Here is a 25,300-nt window from a genome sequence, read left to right as displayed (position 1 = left end):
GTTTTGATATTTCTAATTCCAGCAATATACTGTTTGGAAATGTATCCTGCCAAAAGCATTTACGTGTTATTGCCATTGTCCATCACATTCTGTGTCTGTATGATCTGTATTTTTTAGTGTACTTAATATGTATCCCTTATGTTACTTCATAGCCTTGGGAATCTCAGTCTTTCTGCAGTAATTTTCCTCATGAGGTTGTCTGTGCAGATTCTTGGGGCCAGTCCTTGCTGGTTTCTACAGATGCTGGCATCTTGTTAATAGATGGTTAGTAAATGATCTAGTGTTTTTGTGTCAATTTTTATGTATCTGACCATTTTCTTGAAAATATGTGTTCATAAACTCGGTTCAGGTGTTAGTAAGTCTTTATGTAGGGGGATAGTTACTATTCCAAGTAAATCTATTACATTTATGTAACCCAGTTGCAAAAATTCATTCTGCAGTAGAATCAAGCCATATTGGTGAGCTAGTGTTAATGCAGATTTCTGAATGTGTTCTTATTTCAGATGTTGTTTTCTTGACCATCTGAAAAGCTGTAGGAGGTTGCATCCAGGTTCAAGAGGTGTCTAAATGGCTTGTCTGGTTTTCTTAGCCCTTGATAATAGTGAGCATGAAGCCAAGGGCTTATGTGACAATGATACTTCTTCCCTTAGCATTGATATTGCTACTCTGATCCCTTGTAATCCTCTGTGTGCTACATAAGGCCAGCGGGACTGAGGGAATGAAGTTCAGCCTTGGTCATAATTCTCAAACTTGCCAAAGGAATGTCACTTTTAGATTTCAGTTGCTTTATCTGATTCATGACAATAATAAAACTCTCCTGTGAGGAAGTATTGGCTATGATGCTGTAGCACATGTATGCGCTTTGTGCCATTCTTTTTGGGTTTTTTTCTCTTCATTTTTGTAAGGGAAAAAACCCAAGACTTCGATTAGAAGAAAGAAATGGTTCAAAACCAGCATCTAGTAAGTTTTAGTAGGGTTTTCAATACATATGTGTTTCTCTTTTAGATGGTCAACCGTCAGTGCAAGTATTTGATAAAACTCTCCAAATAAAGCAGATGAATGTGTTGGAAGCTCTGGATCTTTTGATTGCCCGAACAGACAAAGGTAGGAGAGGTCCCTGTTCTTACATTCTTGCCTGACTCCGGGTATTGCCGGATATGTATGTCTCATGACAATTTTGTCTCGTTCAGAAGGCTTAAATGTGCGCTTTTTTAGCGAGGTGGTTTTTATCCAATAAAAGAGTAGTCTGTGATTGAGTTTCATAAAGGGAAACATACACAAAGCAAGATCAGGATCTTTATGTGTAACTCAGGAAAGCATTACAGATATGGTTGGTTTATTATTTTTTACCCTGTTATGTCTGTTTCCTCAGTATTTGCTGAAGCTCTGCTTGCCCAAGCTTTGGGTAAAACATGGTTCCTTCTGTCTCACTGGGAGTTGCCCAATTTGGTTGCATCTGGTGAAATTCACCCTGAGATCTTACAGAACTAGCTCAAACTACGTGAGAGCCATTTGCAGTTCTTTCAAGACACCTGGAGAATGGGTGACGTTTCTGAGGATCTGGCAAGTGTAGTTATATCAAAAATCAGTTTGTGAAATTTCTGGAGAAAACCCTTCTGTATCCTGAAGGGTTCAAACTCTGTTGAGGATCCAGTTTTCAGTTGCTCACCTAGATGGTTCCAGCTGTTAAAGTTAACCCTTTTACTCTTGTCCTGTAGTTTATATCTATTGTATTTTAGTTATTTTGCAAGATTTCATGAATTTGCAAAATATTGTGCATTTCACTCTTTGGAACATCTCAGATCGTTCTTTGGTGCAGCACCACCTAGTGGGAAACTTGGCTACTGTACTGAAGGGGTTGATTACTACAATTGTAAATCCTAGAGAGTTTGTAAGTCTTCTGTCTCCAGGGAGGTATCATGCTTTGTTTACTTTTGTTCTGTTGGTTAGGCGCTGCTTCTCATTGGAAGTATTAATTTCAAACTACCATGTTCTTTTTTAAACTGTTTTCCTGGTTTTCTCCATACGGCAGGGAAAGACTCTCGTATCCTTGTCTTCAGACTCAGTGCTGTCCAAAAAGATATAGAGACTAAAAAAATCATAAGAAGCAAATATGACTGCAGAGAAAATAAACTGGAGAGAACAAAAGGTGATATTGTTATCCTTATCCTGTATTAAAAACATCCGCTGTGCTTTGATGCTGGTAGCTGCCCCGGGGCTTGTTAGCTCTTTGTAGGCAGGTGTAGGTGTTCACTTGTAGGTTTTTTCTCTGGACAAGTCAATTCAACCTTTGCTAAGCTTATATTTGAAAATAACTCTAGTACAGTCCAGCATGGCATTTTTGAATGTTGTAAAAAAGCCATGTTACATGGAAATTGCTAATGATGAAAAGCTTTAGGGAAAAATAAGATTTCAGGGTTGGGAGATATGAGAAGAATTTTGTGAGGATGTTATACTGAAATAAAGCACACTTGAAGCTGGACTGGCACGCTGGCAGATACCCTATTAAACAGTAGTGCTTAGATCAGTCTGGGTGTTGCCCATTATTTTTGTGGAAATCAATGTTTCCTGGTCTTCAGAAGTACGCTGCTTTGAAAAGCTGGAAGGTGCAGCATACTGACAATCCCCGTGCTTCGGATTAAAAGTAGGTTTCAGAAGGGTGATAGGCTTTTGTCTTTTCCTAGAAGTCGATGTAATCCTATTGAGGAGTTTTTAATTCTGTGTTGCCAAGTCATCCATCAGAACCCTGTTGTACTAGTCATCATACAAATACAAACCAAAAAATCAGATCCTGTCACAACCACTTAGAGTCTAGACCATTATTTCCTCAGGCTGCCATTTGTATGCCATTAATACTCACCACGGAAGCGAACTGAGGATTGTTGCAGCTATTCGGAACAAACTACTTCTCGTCACAAAGAAATATAATTCGAGCAACACTTCAATCAGCACCTCTCTGCTATCGTCTCCTGCATCTCCAGTAGAGCAGTTCCAGTACATCCGGGTATGTGTAATCTAGTTACTAGTTATCTTAACACACTGAGCAGCACTCAGCTAGTATAGGGGGTTCAGGGAAGGCAGAGTGTGCATTATCATCTTCCTGAACCCACAGACTAATAAAAGTAAGACATATGGTGGAAATCAGTCGTATATATGCTAAATAAAACTTGCAGATTTTTTCAAGAATTATTTCTGCTTGTTCTATGTTATGCTTCTGTGCTTAGAAAACATCCCTTTAAAATCATGGAGTACCTGCAGCACCCACACTAGGAACTTGAAAAAGAGTGTAATTCTGTTGTTTACATTATAGGAAATATGCCTTTCTGACCCTCCAGTGGTTATGACGCTGGTGGATGGACCTACTGGAGACAGTGACAATATGATCTGTGTAGCATATCGGCATCAGTTTGATTTAATCAATGAGAGTACGGGGGAATCCTATAGATTGCATCATGTTGAAACAAACAGGGTAAGTTTTCATCAGTTGAAACCATTTTTGCAGACCCTGACTGAGCATAATTTGTTGCAGACTCAGTGCGTGCTGTGCTGATCTCCTAGGAGGGTAAGGAGCTCATGTGTGCTACTTTTTGCTTTAGGACACTCTGAGGTATTTATTCCTTTTGGGATACATCATGATAATTCCCAAGAGACGTAGTTATAAGATATGACATTGGGAAAAAGTCTGTGTTGTTGGAATCTTGTTGTCAAAAGTTAATTTCTCCTTCTTAGCCAGTAGTTAGCTTTTTGCTTTATTTTTGTGGTATCAGTATTTTATTGTTTAAAAAATTGCTGCAAAATAACTTCAGTGGTTGACCACCAGTATCTTGCTCAGATTTGCCTATTTGCATGTAGCTAAAATGTTTACATATTGTTTATCATTCTATTTAAGAAACTGCTGCCCAGTCCACTAATAACTGAATATCTATCTGTCTGGGACATAGGGAGAGGATTCAGGTAATGTCTTTGTTTTCAGAAAAAAGTTCCCGTATAGTTTCTAAATAGAGATGTGGACATGTAGCTTTAGACCCAATTAAAAAAAAAATATTTTGCACAGGTAATCTGTTGTTGTTAATGAGATAAGGGGCTACTTTTTTCATTTGATGCTTCTTGATAAAGTTGTTTTCTTTTTAAATCGTCTCTATTTTTATTTGGATCTGGTGATGAAGAGGTGCCCCTGGCATGGCTGATCAAGTATAAAAAACTTCTCCACAGCACTGGGAATCAATCTTAATCTGGATGAGAAGGAACTAGAAGTAAAGAATGGGGATGGAGAAGTACATCACCATCCACCACTCCCATTTCTTTTCTGCACCGGAATCCTTATTTCCTTTAGGAAGACAAAGAAAACAGACAATTAATATGAGCTGAGCTAGTGATTTTAATGATGTTGAAATGGGTTGCCTGCTTATTTCTCTGCACAACAGAGCAGCAGTGGCTTCCAGTCACTACAAAAGACGGGTCAAAATGCATTTGGTATGCATGCATAAACTTTCAGGTTTTCTTAACAGTTCTTGACCTGCACAGTAATCCCAAATGAAGGAAAGTCAAAGAACTGCTGTTCATGGAATCAGGTCTCTCAGCCATCTCCCTGTCCAAGCAGTATATATGGTTTGGGAAACATTTGTCTTAATGTAACCTGATGCGTTTCACTAATAAGATCTCATTTCCTGAACAGATATCCCACTTTTTGTGGCTGTTTTTGTTTGTTTTTAATCTAAACGTAAAAGACAAAACCAAAGTTTAATTAAGAGAATTTATGTAGCCTAATCTATGTAAAAAATACTGTGGTTTAAGCAACGTTGCTTTTCAGTTTGTAAATTCAGACTGTTCAGTAATCCTTAGGTACATCCCTGTTGACCTCTGTAAAATGTTAGTGGTTTTGAATTGTATCTGATCTTTTTGCTAGTCATGATGTGCATTTGAAGATCACTTTTTGAAAAGAATTGTTATCTTTAACGTACCATGTTGATTCACAGCTTTTTGAAATCATCCTATTTCCCAAAATTTATATTGCTAAACAAGTTATGTTTTTATTGCTTTACAGTGTGGTATGGTTATGAATGTTCGGTACTATGCAGAATCAAATACAAAGGAAACTAATTTTCATCTTGAGAACATCCTGAAAATTACATCACAAAGGAAGCTATTTTTATAAATTTATTTGTTTATTTCTCCTTTTTTTCCCCTTTTACCTGTAGTTGTGCACTTCCCCAACTGATTGTATTGCTTGTTAGTCACAACCCAGTTGTAATATCCACAGTATTCTCTGCCTGTTTGTTAATCTTTTCCGTTATCCTTGCAGGTTAACTTTGTTGCAGCTATTGATGTATATGAAGATGGTGAAGCTGGTCTACTGTTGTGCTATAACTGTAAGTGTTTAGGGAAGGCCAAAAATGGTAATCGCTCAATCTACATATGTAGATCTTCTTTCATTGGAGTCTAGGTCTGTATCTGAAAATAAATTTTAGTGTTTCATAGAAAATTTGTCAAAATACATTCTTTGGAACCTAAACACATTGGAGAAATTACAAATGCAAGTATTTTAGTCATACTAGCTGTTTTATACATGTGCAAGTTATATGATTAATGAAATCTTGGTGTCTGTAATAACCCATGTGCATAACAGTCTTCAAAGAATGTAAATTACATGAACATATGGCTACTTGAAGGGCAGAGAGATACAATTCTGCGGACACTGCTTTCTGAAGCTTTCTTGCCTGTTTCTATATCTTTAGACAAATTAGGGACCTGGTAACTGTTGAAACAGTAATACTTTGTGAAGTATGACAACTTATTAAAACATAGGTCTTTTATTTTGGTCTTTCCAGTGTGTTCACAGAGAAAGCAACTTTTGCTTAGCTGTTTGGCTATAGAGGGATTTTTACATGAATGTTTGATTGTGTGAATAATGTCCACCCTTCTGCAAAATCTCCCTATAAAATGGGTGGTGGTTGCTTAGAGTGTAAAGTGATGGATGCTCCTTTTTTTTTCTGTTTTGCTGCAGATGTTTGTCAGTACAGAAAGGTATATCCTTTCAGTGGACATTCTCCACTTGTCCAGCCATCAGCTTATGACTTCCACTTCAGCTGGAATCAAGTTCCTTATGCTGTTGGTAAGAAAATTTCTCTTTTTAGTAGATGATTTTTTGCTGCTGTTTTTGCCTGCACTTGGCTCTGGTGGAATTCCAGTGTTCTGGGAATAAGCATGTTACATTCATGATGCCACTTGACTTAAGTTTCTGATAATTTTGAAAAGTGGAGCCTTGGTACCAAGTTCATCCTTTGTTGAACTTTTTCCCTTTCTTTTTTGTGTTTCTCATTTTCCATTCCCTCTATATTCTGCCAGGCATGAAGAGTGAAATTTTTTTCAGTATGTTAGACAACACTTTTCATAAGAAAGGAACTTGCCAGAGGAGGTCAAGAACAGTTTTTGTAGGGCATCCAAGAAACTTTTGCTTTAACCATTTTTCCTTGCCAAATAACTTCTATTTCATTGCAGTCTGTGCTTTCCCTTATGTTCTTGCCTTCACTACTGATTCCATTGAGATCCGATTAGTGGTGAATGGGAACTTAGTCCACACAGCAGTTGTGCCTGAGCTTCAGCTTGTAGCATCAAGGGTAAGACAAAAAAATATTGTTTGACTATTTCTGTGATGTGTTAGGATCTAATTTACATAAAAAGTTGCTGCCGCTAAAAACGTAACAAACAAAACCAAAATTCATGCTTACTTTATCTGCAATAATTGTTCATCTGTCTGCTCCTAGTTTATCAAGGACAAAGAGAATCAGAAGAAGATTAAGAAAGTCTCACTGTTTTAATGATGGGTTATTTGTCATTTCAGTCGGATATTTATTTTAAAGCTACTGCTGCAGTGAGTGGATCATGTGACAGCAGCTCTAAGGAAATAAGTTCAAAGAGTTCTGCTCAAACACCAACAGCTTACGAAAAGCCAGAATTACCTCTTCCTTCTCTAGAAGGTAATGTGATCTCTGATCATTCCAACAGTTATCAAATCTTGGTGCGGCTGGTCTTAAGTAAAGATGGTCAAAAAATGTGAGTTCCTACCTGAAAGTGTGGAGGAGAAGATATTTTCTATTTTCCACACATATAAAGCACTTGGCTGAGCTTTTGCACTGTAGTATCCTTTCTGAATACATGGTAGCACTGTTCTGAAGAAATAAATTCTGTAGGAAGGGAAGAATTAAATCTCAGTATCTTGGTCATAATGCAAAAAGGGGCATAAAATTGTGAGAAAGCTTGACATTTCACATACGCTATTCCTTTCATTAAAGAAAAGCAGAATAACCACTCAATGGCTGAAACTCTTTTGCAAAAAAGTAAGAAGTCTTGAAAAGGTTTACACAGACAATTTAGTGTAACATGATGTATGAGCCGTCAGTCTATAGTGTAACAATAAAGGAGAAACAAGGGAGTATCAGCTAAATAATGTAAGATGTGTGTACACTTTTCTCCCTTAAATCTGCTGCTTTACTGTTAGCAGATAGGAAAAGAAGGTAATCACAATTTTTTTATTTGATGATAAGTTTGGGACTTTGTTTTTCTTCTAGGAGTTAAGAAAACATGATGTTTTGTGTTACTTAAGAGGAGGAGTCATAATTTAAATTGCTTGGGATCCAGGCTCCAATGTGTTTGCAGTGCACACGGGAAATACTGCACAGAGTGCAGTGTAATAGTCGGAGTACCAGCCACAGGTCATATAAATTGACTTCCTGGTTCCGCTCCTGAGTCATCGTGTTGCCAAGAGTCAATCTTCTTCTTCTCTCTTAAGTCAAATTGCTTGTATTTCTTCCTTCTCCTAGCTTATTTGTATTGAAAGATCTCTAGAGCAAGAAGATTTTTGTCACTTCAGTGCTCAGCTCAACAAGTAAAGTTTGACTTTATAACTTTTCATTTGGAATTTTTAAGAACTGATTCTGTTGTGCAAGTGTAATGCTCTTTTTTCTTTCTGTGTTTCAGGTGAAGTTCCATGCAAAAACCTGTACAAAATACCTCTGAGCAATCTGGTTGGGCGAAGCATTGAACGACCTCTGAAGTCACCTTTGGCTCCCAAGGTCATCACTACTACACCATCGAGTGGCATTACCTCTCTTCCAGTTTTGCACTCACTACCGTTATCTCGTATGGAAATTAAAGAAATTGCAACCAGAACACGTAAAGAATTGCTGGGTAAACTCTCCTCATTCCTCAGTGTTACATATCAGTTGCCAAACATATACTTTCTAATCTTTGCACCATCACAGGTAGGTTTGTAACATGCAAGTAGTATTCATAAATTATTAAAATACAAAAAGGAAACAGCGAGGAAGCACTATTTGCAAATAGTATAGCCATTGTCTGATCATGTATAAGATGACTATATTTTAAGTTAGGTAGAAATTGTTAGTAATGGAAACCAGCAACAGATACCTTAACCTTTTCATGAGTACTTTGTTTTATGTTGAAAGTATTAAGTCTTTTATTCCTTTATTGAGGTCTATTGGATGAGCCTATACCCAAGACAGAAAGTGCACAGAAGCTGAAAAAGGTTTCTCGAAGACAGTCAGACCCTAAGCAGGGAGCTGTAAGATCAACTAGTAGTGACAGGTAAATATGCTTTAGAAAAGAGCCTAAGTTAGGCTATAAATATTTTCAGTTGATTGCTCATGCTTATCTCAGTTAGCATGAGGCTGACTGAAACCTTTGTATATCCATGTGCATTTCATGCTAATGTGTTTGTTGGAGTATCTGAATACCATAAGTACTGAAGCAGTTACACTTTTTGCTAAAGACATGTTAATGATAATAATAATGATAATAATGCAAGACAAGACTAAATGGCATTTTGTGGGACCTGCTGCAGCTGAACCTGTTATAAAAATTTGGACTACTGCAGCTGCACTGTGCAGACTCTTGTTTTCTTTGTATGCTCTTGTGTTGCTATTTTCAGAATACATTTTGTGAAAAAGTACTGCAGCATTTGTCTGTTTGGCACTCTCCCAAATTTGCTCTGAACCAGGACACCCCCAATGCCATTCTCTTGTTTTCATTGTTTCCATAACCTATGTTTGCCTAGAGTACTGGCAGAATACAGAATACTGGCAAGGTACAGGAGACTGACGGTAACAAAACAAAAAAATCTCTCGCAGTGTAAAATTATGTTTGATATATTTCCCTACTTGGAAATTATTTGGGTGAGGGGCTTCATTAATAGTGCCTTTTGATCATTTTTAGTAGAGTAAAACAGGAGAAAACTTAGTTGTAATGGTCTGTGTCTGTCTTCAGGATAACTCAATTGGATCTAGAAGTAGCCATTGTTCCTTCCTGCCCTGACCTCTGTATTTTTTTTTAGTAACTTTTGTATTCCTCTTTGCAGGATAATCTCAAGCTCATTTGAAGGCTATTCTGAAAGACGTCATCTTTCCACTAGTTCAGATCCTGATACTTCAGCAAACAGGGAGGAGAACTCACCATCTAGCTATCCATTTCAGCTGATTTCTTTATATGATGAAGACATCATTGACTTAAAATGAAGACACTTTTAATACCTTTCTTCCTTACTTCACATTTTCTTACAGCTCTGTAAGCTCTATGGCAATGTCACAAACACTGCTTCTGGTAGTAAAATGTGGCTGGAAGTACTGGTGATAAATCCTTATGGAATCCATGTTCTGGTTAGCACAGCCTGATTTGGCAATGCTTTTATCTTTGACATAGGTATGTTCTCTCAGTTAATGAAGCATTACTTTTCATGGCATTCTAACAGTAGGTAATCAGTGGGAGATTTAGGCTGAAACTGATGTAAACAAAAAGAATTACTTGTTCTAAGCTTCTTATAATTTGACTTACCTAAATGACATGCAGCAAAGTTAAATGCTGTTATAACTATCATGAGTTGTTTTACAACAGTGTATGTCATGTTGGAAGAGGAATTTTATAACACAGATCACTACTCCTGGTTTTTCAGTCTTTGAAAAACATAACAACAACAACAAAAAAAGGCTTGCAGGCAAGGTCATTTCAAACACTGGAGTCAGTCCCTAAATTGATGCATCTGTGGTATGTTCACTGAAGAATCAGGTGAGATATGAAGATGGTGTTTCCTTGGCTTATTGTTTAGAGAAACTTGAAAACTCTTTTGGCATAAAAATCCCTGAGCAGAGAACCTTTCTATAAGACACAAACTTGCAGAATATTTCTTGGAAATTTGAAACAAACAAAAAAAAAACCCTAAAAAACTCACAAACAAACAAAAAATGCGGAAACAAAAACTTAGGTCCATCTACTGGAAAACTCTTATTGTAGTGCATCTGCAGATTTTTCCATTACAGGCAGAAGAGCCAACCCAAATTGTCTGACTACAAAAAGATTCTTATGCAGACATCATCATTAGCTGTTGTCTGTGCTTGCACCAACAGTATAAGTAATTATTTCAAATAGTTGTAATTTTCTAACTGGATGCAGACTGGAATTTCAGTGCTAATAAGGTAGTCTTCTGTGATGAAACAGTGATCTTGTCTCTTACTGTGTTAAAGGGGTTTATATTTCAAGTTTGATTTTTAATTTTTTTAAACCCTTTCCTCTAGAACACCTTTGCAAGGATTTTGTTTGGTTTGGGGGTTTTTTTCATGAAAGCTTTTCTATAGATGATGTTTTTAGCTTTATTAGCAAGTGTTTCTTGTTCTGAATATATACTTCTGTATCCTTGATTTTTATTTCATAATATTACCCGTATGTCATGATTTCAATTTTGTTCAAGCATGATCATCTGGAGATGTGTGCCTTTTGCTGGCATCTGTCTGAATGTAAAACTGGTGATTGCCAAGTGATTTTTTTTCTCAGTTAATTATATAATATGGTTGAATTGCTTCACATAAGAAAATATGCAAGGTCTTACTTGGAAGTGTAATTTCTTACTCTCAACTGGGGTGGCTAATCAACAGAAGAAGCAATATTTCCAATAACAATAATTAGTCTTGGAGATGAAGGCTGTTATTACTTTTAGTGGGTATTGCACTCGTAGATATGTGGGGTGAACCTCAACAAGCATCTAAAAGGAAGTAACAGACTGAAGTATTTGCAAAAACTTGTAATTATTCTTTTAGAATGTTGTTTCCAGAGATTGTGTTACTTTACCCTATCCTTATTTATCTGGACAGTTAAGGTTTAAAGAAAATCTGAAAGTACCATGCGGTACTTATTTTCCTGTAGGTTGTAAACGCTTCTGAATCCACTTTTGGGGTCACTGCTGGCACTTACATATTTTTTAAAAGGATAAGAACCAACTTTTTCCAAGAACAGCTCTCTCAATGTAGTATTTGATTTCTGGTTTGTGGATATTTTTGAAGACTGTACCAGTGTGTTTCAAAACTGGGGCTTTAGTTAAAATTTTAACTGGAAACTTTGCTTTACCCTGTTAGGATACTGGATTTTAAATATACTCCAGATGTTCACCTGTGCCATCACAGCATGATTTAAAATTATTAACCATTGTTTGATAGCAGTTGAAGCAATATATGGAGATTTTTAAACTTGTTTTGAAGAACCTGAGCAAACACATCCTTAGGTATAGCCTTAGAGATGGAGCACTAGGGAGAATAAGAAGAATGAGAAGATCATGACAGAAAGCTTGACTACTGGCTATGATGGCAGTCAGAATGCATATAGATACAGCATTTGCATTATATCCTAAACATGATTATAGAAGAAAGGGCTATAAAGCAAGAGTCATTTTCTTGAACCAGAAGTGCAGTAGTGGCTGTAAAGTATTACCGCTAATTAAGAGAGTGGGTGGTGGGTGGGTGGGAATGTGTGTGTGTGTGTGTGTGACAGAGAGAGAGAGAAAAAAAGACCCTTTGAAGGTTTGCCTGTAATTATAGTATTGATGACATCTAGCAAATGAACTGTAAGGAGTACAGATACTGGATTACTGGAAGCAGAAAACTAGATCATACTGGCTTCATGGTACACACCTGGAACAGGATATTGGTATCATTTGAAGAGGGAAGCCCAGCAGCAACTGCATCCCTGCTCACCTCCTACCTGTTTTTATGCTGTAGCTTGACTTAATGGGCCTGGTACAAGCTGCTAAGCAAGTCACACTAGGAACTACCAGACCTTAACAGATCATTGCTCATGTAGGACAGGAAGGTGCTGAATCCTGGGGAAAAAAAATAATGTCTTCATTCTTAATGTATCCAGTAAGTGCCTTGTTAAGTTTTTGCTTTTGTACTTAGAGTGTCATAGAGGGATAACATCTAATTAAAGAAGTAGAGAGTGAAACAACATTTTGTTTGGGTTAGATGACACCTGGAGTTGGTAGCTGAGGCTTTAGAGCCATGTATCTGTAGTTTACTACCTACTTATTGTAGGAGAGCAGCCCAGAACATAGGTAGGAGGCAGAGAACATAGAAATAATATTCCAATTTTATTTGACACAAGGCACGGGAACCAAATTCTGTGAAGGTCTTTATCACATTTACTGTATCAAAAAACCCAATAACCGACACAATCGTGAAATTGCTGGTGTACACAACCTTGTACAAGGATGCGACTTCTTTGACGTTTTTAGTAGTCTGAACAGACCACTATGATTTCTGTGTCTCTTCATGTGAGGAGAACTAGCTTCTAGCCATTGTTTCTCTCAAAACATCATCCTTACTATGTAGACTGCTAATGAAAATCTAGAGGCAGTTGGTGGGATTGATACCAAAGCTCTTGTGCATCATTTATAAAGGGCAAAGTTCTTACACACTTGCAGAACCTCTCCTTCTTAAGACTAGCGTAAGATGACAAGGCTTGTTGAAAGGCTGCTGGGATGGCTATAGTGTCATTCACTCCAGTGTTGGAGCCATGTTGTTTGCCCTCTGTTTTTCCAGCCTGTGCATGCATATACTCTGTAAAACTTAAAAAGTAGTCTTGGGCACAAATTGTAGCCATGTCCACTGTAAACATAACCCTTTCTCCTTTCACACTGGGTGTTAAAGCTGCCTGTAGGCTGCATTCTTGATGCTGGCTGACCATCTTATGGTTAGGAGAAAAGATAATCTTTGACTCTACTATGTAAGATGGGTATTGTTCTGATAGGAAAACTGAAAAATGTTGCTAAAGATGGATGGGAGGAAGGAATTGTTTCCATGAAGGAAGAATTGTTACCAGATTGAACACTTGCTATCAGGCTAAGTTTAGGCCCTTTCTGGACCCTTGGCTAAGTTTCTGCAAGAAATACTTTCTATCCCAATGTGCTGGATTTGTAGGCAGCAGCAGGGCTCTAAACTCCTGGCTAAATGGTGTTGGTCACCGCTTCATCCCTGTGCCTTAGTCTGACTAAATTATAGGAATGTCATTTACATTGGTGCAAGCATTAGATTGTACAGGTAGTTAATTTAGAATGTACTTGTGTGTTCTCACCAGCATGGTTAATGATGCATGGAATCACAAAATAGTTGAGGGTAGAAAGGACCACTGTGTTATCATCTAGTCCAGTACATACACCTGTGCACCACCATTCAAAAATCTGTTCAAAATGGATATGCAAAATTTTGGGCTACTTGTCATCTTTGTCCTGCATTTCATTTGCAGCATGCATATAGACCATCACCATAACTTTGAAGTGTTACTAGGACTTAAGAACCCCCAGACACATGAGCTAAGTTAATTCACACATACACACACACACAATATGGAGCCCTTAAGGCTTTGATGAGCCTTATTCTAAAGCCAGATTGGGCTTTAGAAACCAGTACAGAGTCATTTTTGTCCAGTTCCTTATTCTAGTGGCAGTGCAGTACACATAAATATTTTATAAGTGTTTGAAAGTAACGAAACACTTCCTTCTAATACGAAACAAAAACCCACGTGAAATTTGAAAGGGCTATGGCTATTCATGGTAGCAAGAGAACTGCTCTCTAGGTTCAGTGAATGCATGCATGCATTCGGTTTCCTGGTTTGCAAAGTAAGGCCTGTTGTAGTTATAGTCCTTTACTAGTTTGGGGGTGCTGCGGGGATTCTTCTTTGTTTTGGTTTGTGTGGTTTCTGAAGGCTAGTGGTGTGGGCTGGTTTTTTGTTGCTTTCTTGGATGCGATTTTTTTTTCAGGTTTTGGAGGGGGGGTTTGGTTTGCTGGGTTGAGGGGGTTTTTGTTGTCTGTTTTGTTTTGTTTTTGTTTGTTTGTTTTTGTTGTTGTTGCTGTTTTGTTTGTTTAGGGTTTTTTTTGGTTGGTTTGCCATTGTTTTTCAATGCAGAACATACATGCAAGTATGCACCTGGAATGAACAGCAGGTTTGTTCTCTGCTTTCATTTATTTCTATAAATGTGCATGTATTTGTACTTGATAGATTCAGATTGAATTTTTTTGTACTTGACAGTCAACTGAATAAATACTTAAACAGTACTTAAGAGGGCAGGGAATGGGTAGCGTTATTGCCTAACGAGTTACATATGGTTAAGGTTGCTACTCCTGACATATATTTTCTGCTGTTCTAAGTATATTTGACCAGTAACGGCTAGCTTGAACATGTTTTTCCAAAGGTGTGGGTCTATAACACTCCTTGCAGATGCAGTGGCTTTTCCAGAGCTGCTGGCTTAGTCTGCATTTGAAATATATAACCCTTTTCATTTGGATTTGATTTTCAATATATATACATATATAGTTATATATATTTGTAAATTTTCAGGGATTAAAAATCCTGAGTTATATATATAGGAAATTAAAGTAACGGGGTCATAAAAGGCAGGGGAAGAGAAAATCCCATCAGCAAGTGATAAGGTATTTCAGAATAATTTACGTTGCCATCTGTGTGTGAAAATGGGTATCATGCTATTTTCATTCTTAAAAATTTGATGTCATGGTTCATATGCACAGTGCTTGCTTATTCTGTTAAAGCACTGTTTTCTCTGATAGGCTCAATCTGTTTTTGTGAAGGACTAAATTATACCCTGGAAACCTAATATTAACAATATGGGAAGGCTCAAGAGATTGTGCAGCAAACATCTGTACTTGCATGCAGGTTACAAAGTATTTTTACTCTTATTACTTGAGCACAGCAACTTCACCAGCCTGTGTACTGTTTAGCTGCTTCACTTTGTTGCAGACCTGTAACTGACTGACTCCTCTTTGCTACTGGAAATTGTGGTACCAGCATCTGACTTGAAGAGAAAATGGAGATATTTTTCTGCATATTTACCTGGTTGAATGGAAAATGCTATGTAAGGATTTATGCAGAGCGTTATCAATCTAGAATGTCAGTTTAATTGTCTTTGAATGGTAGCAGACTGCTTTGTAATTTAATAATGGCATACTGCTAAGACTGTTGCTACATTTGTGATCAAAGACTTTACCATTGGTCTTAAATGCTGATGTATTACCATTTTTTTAATGTCATATGATAGCATGTATGGTTTGTATTTTAGATACGACATCCAAATAGAGACAGTCCTATCACATCTGAAAGTGTTTTAAGTACTGTTTATCACCTTTGTGATGAAGAAACATTATTTATTTCTTCATCTGTAATAAACAATAAATTTGACCCCACCTGTTTCTTTCACCTGTTTCACACACGCAGGACTAATGACTTTCAAATTTGCTAAGTAAAAAGACGAGAAATGAAAAAGGACTTAACACACAGCACTGCTTTTCCCATTTGAGTTTTCTGAAGTGCTGTATCATACCTATGAGATTGCTGTTTGTGTCTTAAGCTTTACCCGTCTTTGATAAAAGCCATAATCTAGGTTTGGTTTATGTTTCCAGCCATCTTTTAGACTTTTGGAGACCTGCTTCAATTGGGGATCTTTACTCTGTAAACTAACACTGCAAACTAGTTTTTCTCCCTTTCTGGCTAAGTGTGTACTCTTACTGTCTCCAAGACCTTGCAATTCCTTTTGAAAAATCATCTTTCCCAAAGTAGCAAAGACATTCTCTTAAGAGCTGCAACCCTTTAAATTTAAATGCATTTTTAAATGCATTCCTAGCCACCTTGACAACAATAAGAAAAAAGGCTTAAGTCCACGAAAGCCAAGAATTCATCTTCATTTGGGATTAGGACTTAATTCTGTGGTCAGAATTAACAGAAATAACAGCCACACAAACATCAAGTACTGCAGTCTGAAACTAACATTAGCCAGGCTATGTTGTGCACTCTTCACTGTAAGATGCAGCCTAAGGAAAAGGTAGAGTTAAGGAAGGAAATTTCATTTATTTATAAAATTAGATTTTATTTTACATCTTAGAAAAAAAAAAAGATATTGGCCCCAATCACTTAATATTCTCACATGGCCATTACAGTTAGTACACCAGGTTAAAAGAACACAGGAACTGAAGAAATAAGTGTAATTCGCTTACTATAAAATGCTTACTATACAATCCCGAAATTCTTTGGGTTCCTCAGAAGGCCATAACCCTGTTGGTTAACACACAAGCAGCACTAGATACGCCTCTTGCTTTAAGTAGGAAGATTTCAGATATCAGCAACCATGGAGCTGGACCCAGGCAAAGGCAAAACCTGCAATTAAAAAGTGAAGAAAATAAATGCAGGTTAAGTAGGAAAAAGTAAATTATGTCCAAATTAATCAAGTAAGGGGGATGCAGTTTTCACGTTAGATTTGTGCATGGTTCCACCGACACCGTACCTCTACCACAAGGAGAGAGAATACGTGACTGTAAGTCAGTATGATGAACACTAGTGTATTTTTCATCATAATGATTACAGGAATATTCTTAACAAACAGAACTTGCCAAAACCTCGGGTATGAGTCGGAAGCGGCGGAACCCAGCATGAAGCCAAATTCCTCAGCAGCCGTGTCTCGCCTGTGGGGAAGCGTCGACGCGTCCGTGCCCGGTCGCCTCTCGCCGGGGCGCCGCTACGAGCGCGCCGGACAGCAGAAGCGGGCCGGGTGGAAGCGGCTGGGCGCGGCGGCGGGGAACGATGACGTTGGGATGCGCCGGAAGCCGCCTGTTCGTGAGAGCGACGGGTCAGGGAGCGCCTTCTCTCCGGTGCCGGCGGTTCGCCCAGCGCGGGCTTGGCCCAGCCTCCCCTCCCTTCAGCGTCGGGCGGTCGTGAGGCCCTGGTCTCCTCTTGGGGGGTGACCCTTCTGCCGTGGGTGCCTGCAGATTGTGGCGTGGGCTGCGGAAGTGCTGAGAGCCGGTCCTGCCGTAGGAGCGATGGCCGCAGGGGAGCACCCGGCCGTGCTGGACTCCGGGAGTCCGCGCAAGCCGTGGCGACTGCCCGCCGACGGACACCCCGCACCGGGCTGCTACCTGAGGTGAGCGACGCGGAGCTATCGGCAGCAGCGGCGCTGAGTCTGCAGTCCTCGCCGTGCTTTTTGCATGTGGAGGTATATTGGGAGCGGTCGGGGGGAGCGGATAGGGCTGGCTGCGTAACACCTGGAAAAGAGGCTCGAGCACTGGTTTCAGCGGCCTCACAGCAGCCCTTAATTTCAGTAATATCTTCACGTATTGAATACAACGAACGCCTTGGGGCTCACGGAGTTTTTATTCGTAGCCGGCCTATTAGAATTTTTTACTTTAACACATGCCTGTTTCAACAGCAACTGTATTCACTGCCATGTGTGTTGAGGAGAGCTGGTAAGTGCTGTCTGCAGTAAAAGTTACTGTAATGAACTTGTGATTTAATAGGAGCAGCTGGTTCTGTGGATTTGACATCCAGAACCTTCTTGTGTGTTTTACCAACAACTGCATGCCACGTGCAGCCTTTTATAGAGATGACTGTAATTTTCTGTACTCCTATGCCCTGTTAAAAGGTGTGCTCTAAGATCTAATTCTATGATGGTAAAATGTGTGTATAGAAATAAACATGCTATTGAGTCCCACTCAGGTACCTCAGTTCTTTCAGTTTGGGAGTGCTGTGAAATTCAGACAGTTATCTAATGAATTAGACTTTCCAAAGAAAATAAATGTATGTTATTTTTTAACTGCTTATCTGATGTTTATCTTCTTAATCAATAGTCCCAGGTCGCTGAAGGAACTTGAGATGTCACAGGATAGTATAAGTGCATTCAGGGGGTGGTATTGAATTTCACAGTTAAGTCCCAGTGGAAATAAACTGAGGAAATAGGAAAAAAAAAATACAACAACAGGATTTTTAAAATGCATTTAGGTCAAGGTGGTGCAGACACATCAAAACTGATGCTAAACCAGCACAAGTTCAGGCCTTTACGTGGGCCACATAGAAAAATTAGAAAGACTAACGTATCCCTCAGCACAATTTGTCAGACATCTTTGTATACTTTTTTGAAAACTTAACTAGTTATCTACTTTGTATTTAAAATAGTTCAGGAGGAAGGTATGAGTACATTATGTTAGTAACTAGTTTATCACTCTGCTTATGTGTTTTGTTTTTTTTCCTTTTATCAGAATAATCCATGAGTAAAAGTAAACTCTAAGACAGTGTTTATCTGCTGCAATAGGTGTAAAACCTCAACTAACCCCTACCTTATTGGACTCAGAGTTTGAAAGTGTTAATCTAAACCAAGAAATATGTTAACATTCATAATGAATGCTGACATTCACTAGCTAGATACAGTTTACTTGTAAGTCTGCTGTGGGACAAATGATAGTTCAGGGTGCATGCAAATGCTTAGTCCTAACCTAAAGAATATTTTAAAATGCATTTGGTCTCTTCTGTCTGTGTGTTAACATGCCATTTGGAATACTTATGTACCAGTAATAAAGATGTGATTCATGCCTTATTTTCTGAACGGAACTAATACAGTATTTTGATGTATCACAGGTAAATTTTTCCATAACCTTATGGAGAAAAAGGACTTTGAAGCATGGCTTGATAACATTTCTATTGCATTTCTTTCTCTGACGGACTTGCAGAAAAATGAAATTCTGGATCACCTGATTAGCTTGAGTGGAGCAGTCCAGCTCAGGCACCTCTCCAATAATCTAGAGATTCTACTCAAGAGGGACTTCCTCAAACTTCTTCCATTGGAACTTAGTTTTTATCTGTTAAAATGGCTTGATCCGCAGACCTTACTCACATGTTGCCTCGTCTCTAAGCAGTGGAACAAGGTTATAAGTGCCTGTACAGAGGTGTGGCAAACTGCCTGTAAGAATTTGGGTTGGCAGATAGATGACTCTGTTCAGGATCCTCTACATTGGAAGAAGATTTACCTAAAAGCTATTTTAAGGATGAAGCAACTGAAGGACCACGAAGCCTTTGAGACATCCTCTTTAATTGGACACAGTGCCAGAGTATATGCACTTTACTATAAAGATGGACTTCTGTGTACAGGTAGGAAGGACAGACAACTCGGGAGTCTTAAAATTCTTTGTTTTCTCTTCCCCCTCATAAGATTAATGACAAACAATTTGCTTTTCTTTTACCAGACAAATTATTGTCATAGTGTGAATACAGATGATAATTCAAAATTACTTATTTTTTCAATTTTTTAAACACCTGGTGTACTAATAAACTCATTAGTCACTTTACTAAGAACACAAGGAGACCAATGTCTTTGTTTGATAAAGAAATAGTAACAGTAGGTATCATTGTCCCTGCCAATGGCACCATGGTTGGAACTAAATGATTTTTAAGGGCCCTTCCAATCCAGATTGCTCTATGATTTTGATCATGCTGTTACTATGAGTAAGCCCATTTGGAAAGTACAGATATGTTAGCTATCCTCTTAGAGATAGCTTTCAATTAAAAGGACTTTAGGCTGTGAGAGAACTTCAGTCTCTCAGAGCATGGAAGAAAAATCCTATCTTCTTTGAAACAAGGTTGTAAGCACTTTCAGTTCCTACCATAAGTGCTTTATGAAGTGCTGTAAAACTAGATTTAACCTTGCTACTAGTCTGACTTGCACATAATTTCAGCTTCCTCCCTGAAGAGTAGAGACTGCAGTATTTCAGTTTGAACTTAAGTTACAGACAGAAGCCTTAGTATGAAAGAATAATAACCGTTACAAGGAATCGCTGTCAGAGCATATTCCAAGGATTTTCCAGTAATTTGGAATGATAATGTTACACACAAAGTTGGGAATACTTCCTTCAGTCAGTCATTTGTTGGTACAGTAGGATGCTAACTAGAAGCCAACAACTAGATTCTAGCCAGTCTTTCACTTATCTACTCAGTAGTGAATGTTACACACAGAAAACAGCATTGTCAAAACTTTCTGACAACTTTTGTACTGAAACCTCCAGGAAAAGCAGATGTAAGGAGTCCAGAGCTTTATTTTGCTCTCCAAAGCTAGCAGTTGAAAAAAGAGGAGCTTCAGGTAGAGAAAAGAAAGTGGCAGGATATGAGGCCTGGTATTCATCTATATTTCAAAGTTTGCTGGAACCCTTTCCTTCCTGAAAGAAACTGAGGCTTGCAGTACAGTCAAAACCTGAGTGATGTGTCACATGAAATTTCCATTCATCTGTTTCAGTAGACACTATCAGTCAGACGCAGTGCCAGAATCTACCAATCTTGCATTTATCCTGTTGTTTTATATTGTAGGATCAGATGACTTGTCTGCAAAACTGTGGGATGTAAGCACAGGTCAGTGCATATATGGTATCCAGACACACACTTGTGCTGCAGTGAAGTTTGATGAACAAAAGCTTGTAACAGGATCTTTCGATAACACAGTAGCCTGTTGGGAATGGAGCTCTGGGGCAAAGACACAGCATTTCAGAGGACATACTGGTGCAGGTATGTTGAAATTTTAAAATTGTAATTTCACCAGTGAAGTAATGTACATCATCATCATCAAACAAAATATAATTAAATTTAGCTTTTTGCACACTAGCTTCATTGGTTTGTTCAGCCTCTGTTCTCTGTCATCTGAGTCCCCTCAGTTTCCCTCAACAGGGAAAGTGACCAGAACAGATAGACACTTGTCCCTGAATATGCCAAAGCTTACCCATGTAGCATTTTCCAATTGCATGGAAGTAACAATAAATGCCACGGTTATTCAGTAGCTTCAAGTCTCAAAGAGGTGCAGATCTTAGGTAGCAGGGCATACATGGCCATGGCCATTTTTTCTATTCCCATATTAGACATGAGCTTAAAGCAAAGAGCAAAATGGGAGCTGAGAATAGATATTTGCATTGCCTTCATAATTCAGTTCATTGTCGTGTACTTAGAAATACTCTCAGCTCAGCTGTAGTTTTTTTCCTTGTTTTTATAAAATATACTAATCCTGTGGAATTATCTTACTAAAACTCTGGAAATATGAACTAGCTTAAGTTACACTTTGCCACAATCCAGCCACAAAGGAACCACTGATATACATGCTCTTAATTTGGGCAAAAAAACCCAGTAATTTTGCAATGTAAACTTAGGCATCCAGAGCAACAATTCATTTATACAATTCAAGAACAATTAAGGATGTAGTAGCATATGAATTTAGAAGCTGCTAAATTCATACAGATGCTACTAGTGTCTCACAGAAAAATGCATGCATAGAGACTGGTATTCCTTATTTAGTTCCCTCTTTGCTTGAAGTTTTTAGTGTGGATTACAATGATGAACTTGATATTCTGGTCAGTGGCTCTGCAGACTTCACTGTGAAAGTGTGGGCCTTATCAACAGGAACGTGCCTGAATACCCTTACTGGACACACAGAATGGGTCACTAAGGTGGGAAAATTGATATATAATTAATCTCACACATTTATTTGCACTAAATTTGTAACACATTCTAAATTTTTATTTCCTAATCCTAATCCTGCAGGTAGGTTTAGAATCTGAAGAACATCTGGAAATACTACAAAATAACATTTCAAGAGAAAAAATATTTAAGATGTAATTAAACCTTTCAGACCATTGAAGATATTTCAATTCCAAAGTAGCTGGGCTAATACTAGGAAACAGTGTTTTGATTCAAAGACTGAATAAAAACTGGTTCTGAAAAAAGATAGCTTTAAAAGTTATGTAAAAATATAATGATCTTGATAACAAAAATCTGATCATGAAACAATATTTTTCCTCTGGTTATTTCAGAACTTGAAAGATGAGGGGTGTACAGATGAAGTATGTATGTTTGCTTATTAGTACAGTAAATTGTCACTAGTAGGAACAAAAGAGTGTAAACTGTAGTTTTCCTTCAGTTGCTAAAAAGTATTTGTACTGCCTATATTGATGGGTACACTATGCAGGTGGTCAGTGAAATGAAAAATGCAAATGAAAATTTATTTATTTAACAGCATCAATATAAATCATTACCATCCTTCAATTACAGGTCGTTTTGCAGAAATGCAAAGTCAAATCTCTTATGCATAGTCCTGGGGATTATATTCTCCTAAGTGCAGATAAGTATGAAATCAAGGTATGTACCATATATCATGCATATATTATTTCGGTACATTGGGAAGCAAAAAGCTTGAGTAGTTTGCTGAAGTTTACAAACAATAGGATTTGTTTACAAACAATAGGATTTAGTTTTTCCCCACGTTTCCTGCTTTAGAGGCTGCGTGCAGAACATGAAACTCTTTGGAAGCTAATTTTTCAATGCTTGCCTTAGCATTTAGTTTTAAATGATAGCTCTACAACAGTGGTAATGCAAAGAATTGGTGCTTCCAAGTTGTGACAGTGAAACAGATAAATGCAAATACTGTTACTGTTGGGGACTTCGGGGTTGGAGAGTGCTGTAAGTTTGTGTCTATAGAAGTGTTTCATAACTGAAACAGTTACATTTCTGTCCCAGTTGGATGGTTGATTGTTTTTTCCTCCCATTCTTTAAAGTACCTATTTTCACTGGGAATTTCTTAGGCTAGAAACAACATGTGCTGCATTGTAAGACAAGTCACTTGAAAAAATTGATGTTTCTACCTGAAAAAGATAAATATTTCTGGAAAAAACTCATGCACACGTTTACCTGATGCTTAAAAAGAGACTGTGAGGCTTGCTCTATTTATGTAACAGTTTATAATGTGTATTTCTTACGGTCTTAGTTATAACTGTTTTCTAATTGTAGATTTGGCCTATTGGAAGGGAAATAAACTGCAAATGCTTAAGAACATTGTCTGTTTCTGAAGACCGCAGCATCTCCCTACAGCCTAGGCTGCACTTTGATGGTAAATACATAGTGTGCAGTTCAGCACTAGGATTATACCAGTGGGACTTTGCCAGCTATGATATTCTCAGGTAAACCATTCAGTTTAGGATTCAGTCTTCATTAAATAAATAAAAAGTAGTTAACCAGTTTTACTAACTTACCTTAAATGTGGACCAAAAGAATCTTGAATAAAATCCTGTAAACATCTTGCTTTACACATATCGAGCAGTTTAATTCTAATTTTGTCATCTGATAATATGAATAGTTTCATTGCTGTCTTTGTTTCTGGCCACATGCTAATTCTCTTCCATATTTTCATTCTGTAAGCTGAAGTGGTTCAGTATAGACTTAAACCAGACTGCAGTGCTGTAGTTGTGAATGTGGAAATGTAGTGATGCAAAGCTAATGTTACCATGGAGACTGCTATACAGAGAACCAAGCAGGAATTTCTGGGGGTCCTTTGCTGGGACAAGAAATTAAAAAGTCTCTTTTTCCTTATAGCACCACTGATCTGTCACTCCTTCTAATGTTGTGGAATGACAGTGAAATCTATCAGACTGCAGTGAGGGACTGAACATGATGGCATTCCATTTCCACATAAAGAATCAAGCTGTATGAGTTGGAAATGGTGGCATCAAAGATAGTAATTTACTCAAGGAAAAAAATGCATTTTAGAACTGCTAGCAGACTCCTTAATACAAATGCCCTGAATAATTGTGGATATTTGAAAGATCTCCAGAAGTGCTTCTTATGAGTAAGAATAACTGAGTAATTTCACCTCTTAGTTTACTCTCCCATCTTTCAAAACAGAAAGATGGACTCTTACTGCTGAGAGCAGATTTTCATCCCCACATATTTTTGTGCCTCAGTTCTTTGCTTTATGTAATGCTATGATCAAACATGCAGGCAGCTGTGGAAGACTCAACTCTTCAGTTTCTGTTCCATGTTTTATTTATTAAGGGAAGCCACCATCAAGGTGTTGGGGAACTAAAAAATACTTTAATTTCTTCCCATGGTTAATTTAACATAAAACATCAGTAAAACAGCATTCTAAGGACTAGGATGATTTATCAAACCTGGTTATCAAAAGAAGGCATGTCTCTGTTTTACTTCTGCCTTTTAGAGTGATGATCAAAAGAATAATAACAGCTTTTACCTCTTAGTGTAAAGATATTGAGGCTTGAAATCCATATGGAAATTTACTGTAAAACACAAGTACATTTGCTCTTTCATTTGTATGTAGAAATGGCTCTTTTTTTTTCCTTGTGCTCTGCAGAATAATCCCTTTCAAACCTTAGCCTTCACTTATGTTCAGATGGGTCTGTCCTGAGTATATAAAGTCAGAAGTGAAACCACAGGCCTGACTGTAGCTAAAGTGTTCAGTTGCTTAATTTGAAAGATTTGCATCTAATTCTTTCTAAATTACTTCAGAATGATGACTTTAGACACATTTTCTGTAGACATACAGGATTCGCTTTAGTAATTCAAGCTCATGACAACATTGTAAGGGAGATTCTAACACTGTTTTCTTGTCTTCTAGGGTTATCAAACCTCCAGACTTCTCAAATGTATCGTTGCTGGGCTTTGGAGAGATATTTGCTCTACTGTTTGACAACAGATACCTGTACATAATGGACTTGAGGACAGAAAAACTGATAAGCCGCTGGCCTTTACCAGAATATAGAAAGTCAAAGAGAGGTTCAAGTTTCTTGGCTGGTGAAATGTCTTGGTTAAATGGACTAAATGGCCAAAATGATACAGGCTTGGTTTTTGCCACCAGTATGCCAGACCATAGTATCCATTTGGTGTTATGGAAAGAACATGGCTGAAAAGCTCACACATACAGAATCTTCAGGAATTTATGGCTTATCAGCAGTGTGTCCATAAAATGAGACTTTGCATGAACCAAAGTTGCACATCCAATGGTATCATCATGCAATGCACAATCATTTATTTTTATTTGGGCATTTGGGGATGGGTTGTTTTGGAAATAATGCAATGCAGCATGCTAACAGTATCCACCACAAAATTTTGTCTATATTCATGTTTAAATATACCTGTTTGGACTCTGAAGTATAGCTTGTAATGTTTAAACCGTTCAAATCTGCTACCAAGTCTGAAATCAAGTTGTGCTTGACCTGACTTCTGATCTTTTTCTTTTCTATTGAAACGGAAGCTGAAGCTACTGTTTTAGAACCATAGACTTTTGTACATCTAATAGCAAATACTGGTTGCAGTGCATGGCAGCTTAGCAAAAATGAGAAAACAGCAAACCCTCTCTCTCTCCAGAATCTTT

At 37.9% G+C, this 25,300-nt stretch overlaps 2 protein-coding genes across 9 annotated transcripts in view; both read left to right on the top strand.

Moving 5' to 3' along the window:
• The window catches only part of GARNL3 (GTPase activating Rap/RanGAP domain like 3), a 33,196-nt gene extending 17,666 nt beyond the window's left edge, over positions 1-15,530 (top strand). For all 5 annotated transcript variants that reach the window (XM_063174778.1, XM_063174781.1, XM_063174780.1 and 2 more), the window contains 12 exons: positions 153-264; positions 1,006-1,104; positions 2,033-2,149; positions 2,832-3,004; positions 3,311-3,469; positions 5,303-5,369; positions 6,005-6,112; positions 6,499-6,617; positions 6,842-6,977; positions 7,978-8,187; positions 8,493-8,604; positions 9,374-15,530. In XM_063174778.1, coding sequence (XP_063030848.1) covers positions 153-264; positions 1,006-1,104; positions 2,033-2,149; positions 2,832-3,004; positions 3,311-3,469; positions 5,303-5,369; positions 6,005-6,112; positions 6,499-6,617; positions 6,842-6,977; positions 7,978-8,187; positions 8,493-8,604; positions 9,374-9,530 — 1,569 coding nt within the window. In that variant the 3' untranslated portion in view covers positions 9,531-15,530. The remainder of the gene's footprint in view (positions 1-152; positions 265-1,005; positions 1,105-2,032; positions 2,150-2,831; positions 3,005-3,310; positions 3,470-5,302; positions 5,370-6,004; positions 6,113-6,498; positions 6,618-6,841; positions 6,978-7,977; positions 8,188-8,492; positions 8,605-9,373) is intronic.
• A 1,467-nt stretch (positions 15,531-16,997) lies between these two features.
• Positions 16,998-25,144, top strand: FBXW2 (F-box and WD repeat domain containing 2). Of its 4 annotated transcripts, none has more exons than XM_063174877.1 (7): positions 16,998-17,257; positions 18,745-19,254; positions 20,464-20,658; positions 21,454-21,587; positions 22,189-22,275; positions 22,924-23,093; positions 24,545-25,144. In XM_063174877.1, the coding sequence occupies exons 2-7, from the start codon at positions 18,765-18,767 to the stop codon at positions 24,831-24,833; spliced, it is 1,365 nt and encodes a 454-aa protein (XP_063030947.1). In that variant the 5' UTR covers positions 16,998-17,257; positions 18,745-18,764; the 3' UTR covers positions 24,834-25,144. The 4 variants fall into 4 exon arrangements, with proteins under 4 accessions (XP_063030947.1, XP_063030948.1, XP_063030950.1 ...); XM_063174878.1 differs by having other exon boundaries at positions 17,207-17,329; XM_063174880.1 differs by having other exon boundaries at positions 17,213-17,257; positions 18,837-19,254.
• Positions 25,145-25,300: the final 156 nt, after the last annotated feature.

This window comes from Melospiza melodia, chromosome 22, assembly GCF_035770615.1.
Source record: "Melospiza melodia melodia isolate bMelMel2 chromosome 22, bMelMel2.pri, whole genome shotgun sequence".
NCBI lineage: Eukaryota > Metazoa > Chordata > Aves > Passeriformes > Passerellidae > Melospiza > Melospiza melodia.
The sequence above is the reverse complement of the archived record's forward strand: the minus strand, read 5'-3'. Positions and strand labels throughout refer to the sequence as shown.

Coding starts and splice junctions, on each gene's coding strand:
- FBXW2 (XM_063174877.1), top strand. CDS start 18,765: ATGGAGAAAAAGGACTTTGAAGCATGGCTTGATAACATTTCTATTGCA. Junction 19,255..20,463: donor AGATGGACTTCTGTGTACAG/GTAGGAAGGACA, acceptor TTTATATTGTAG/GATCAGATGACTTGTCTGCA. Junction 21,588..22,188: donor ACACAGAATGGGTCACTAAG/GTGGGAAAATTG, acceptor CTTCAATTACAG/GTCGTTTTGCAGAAATGCAA.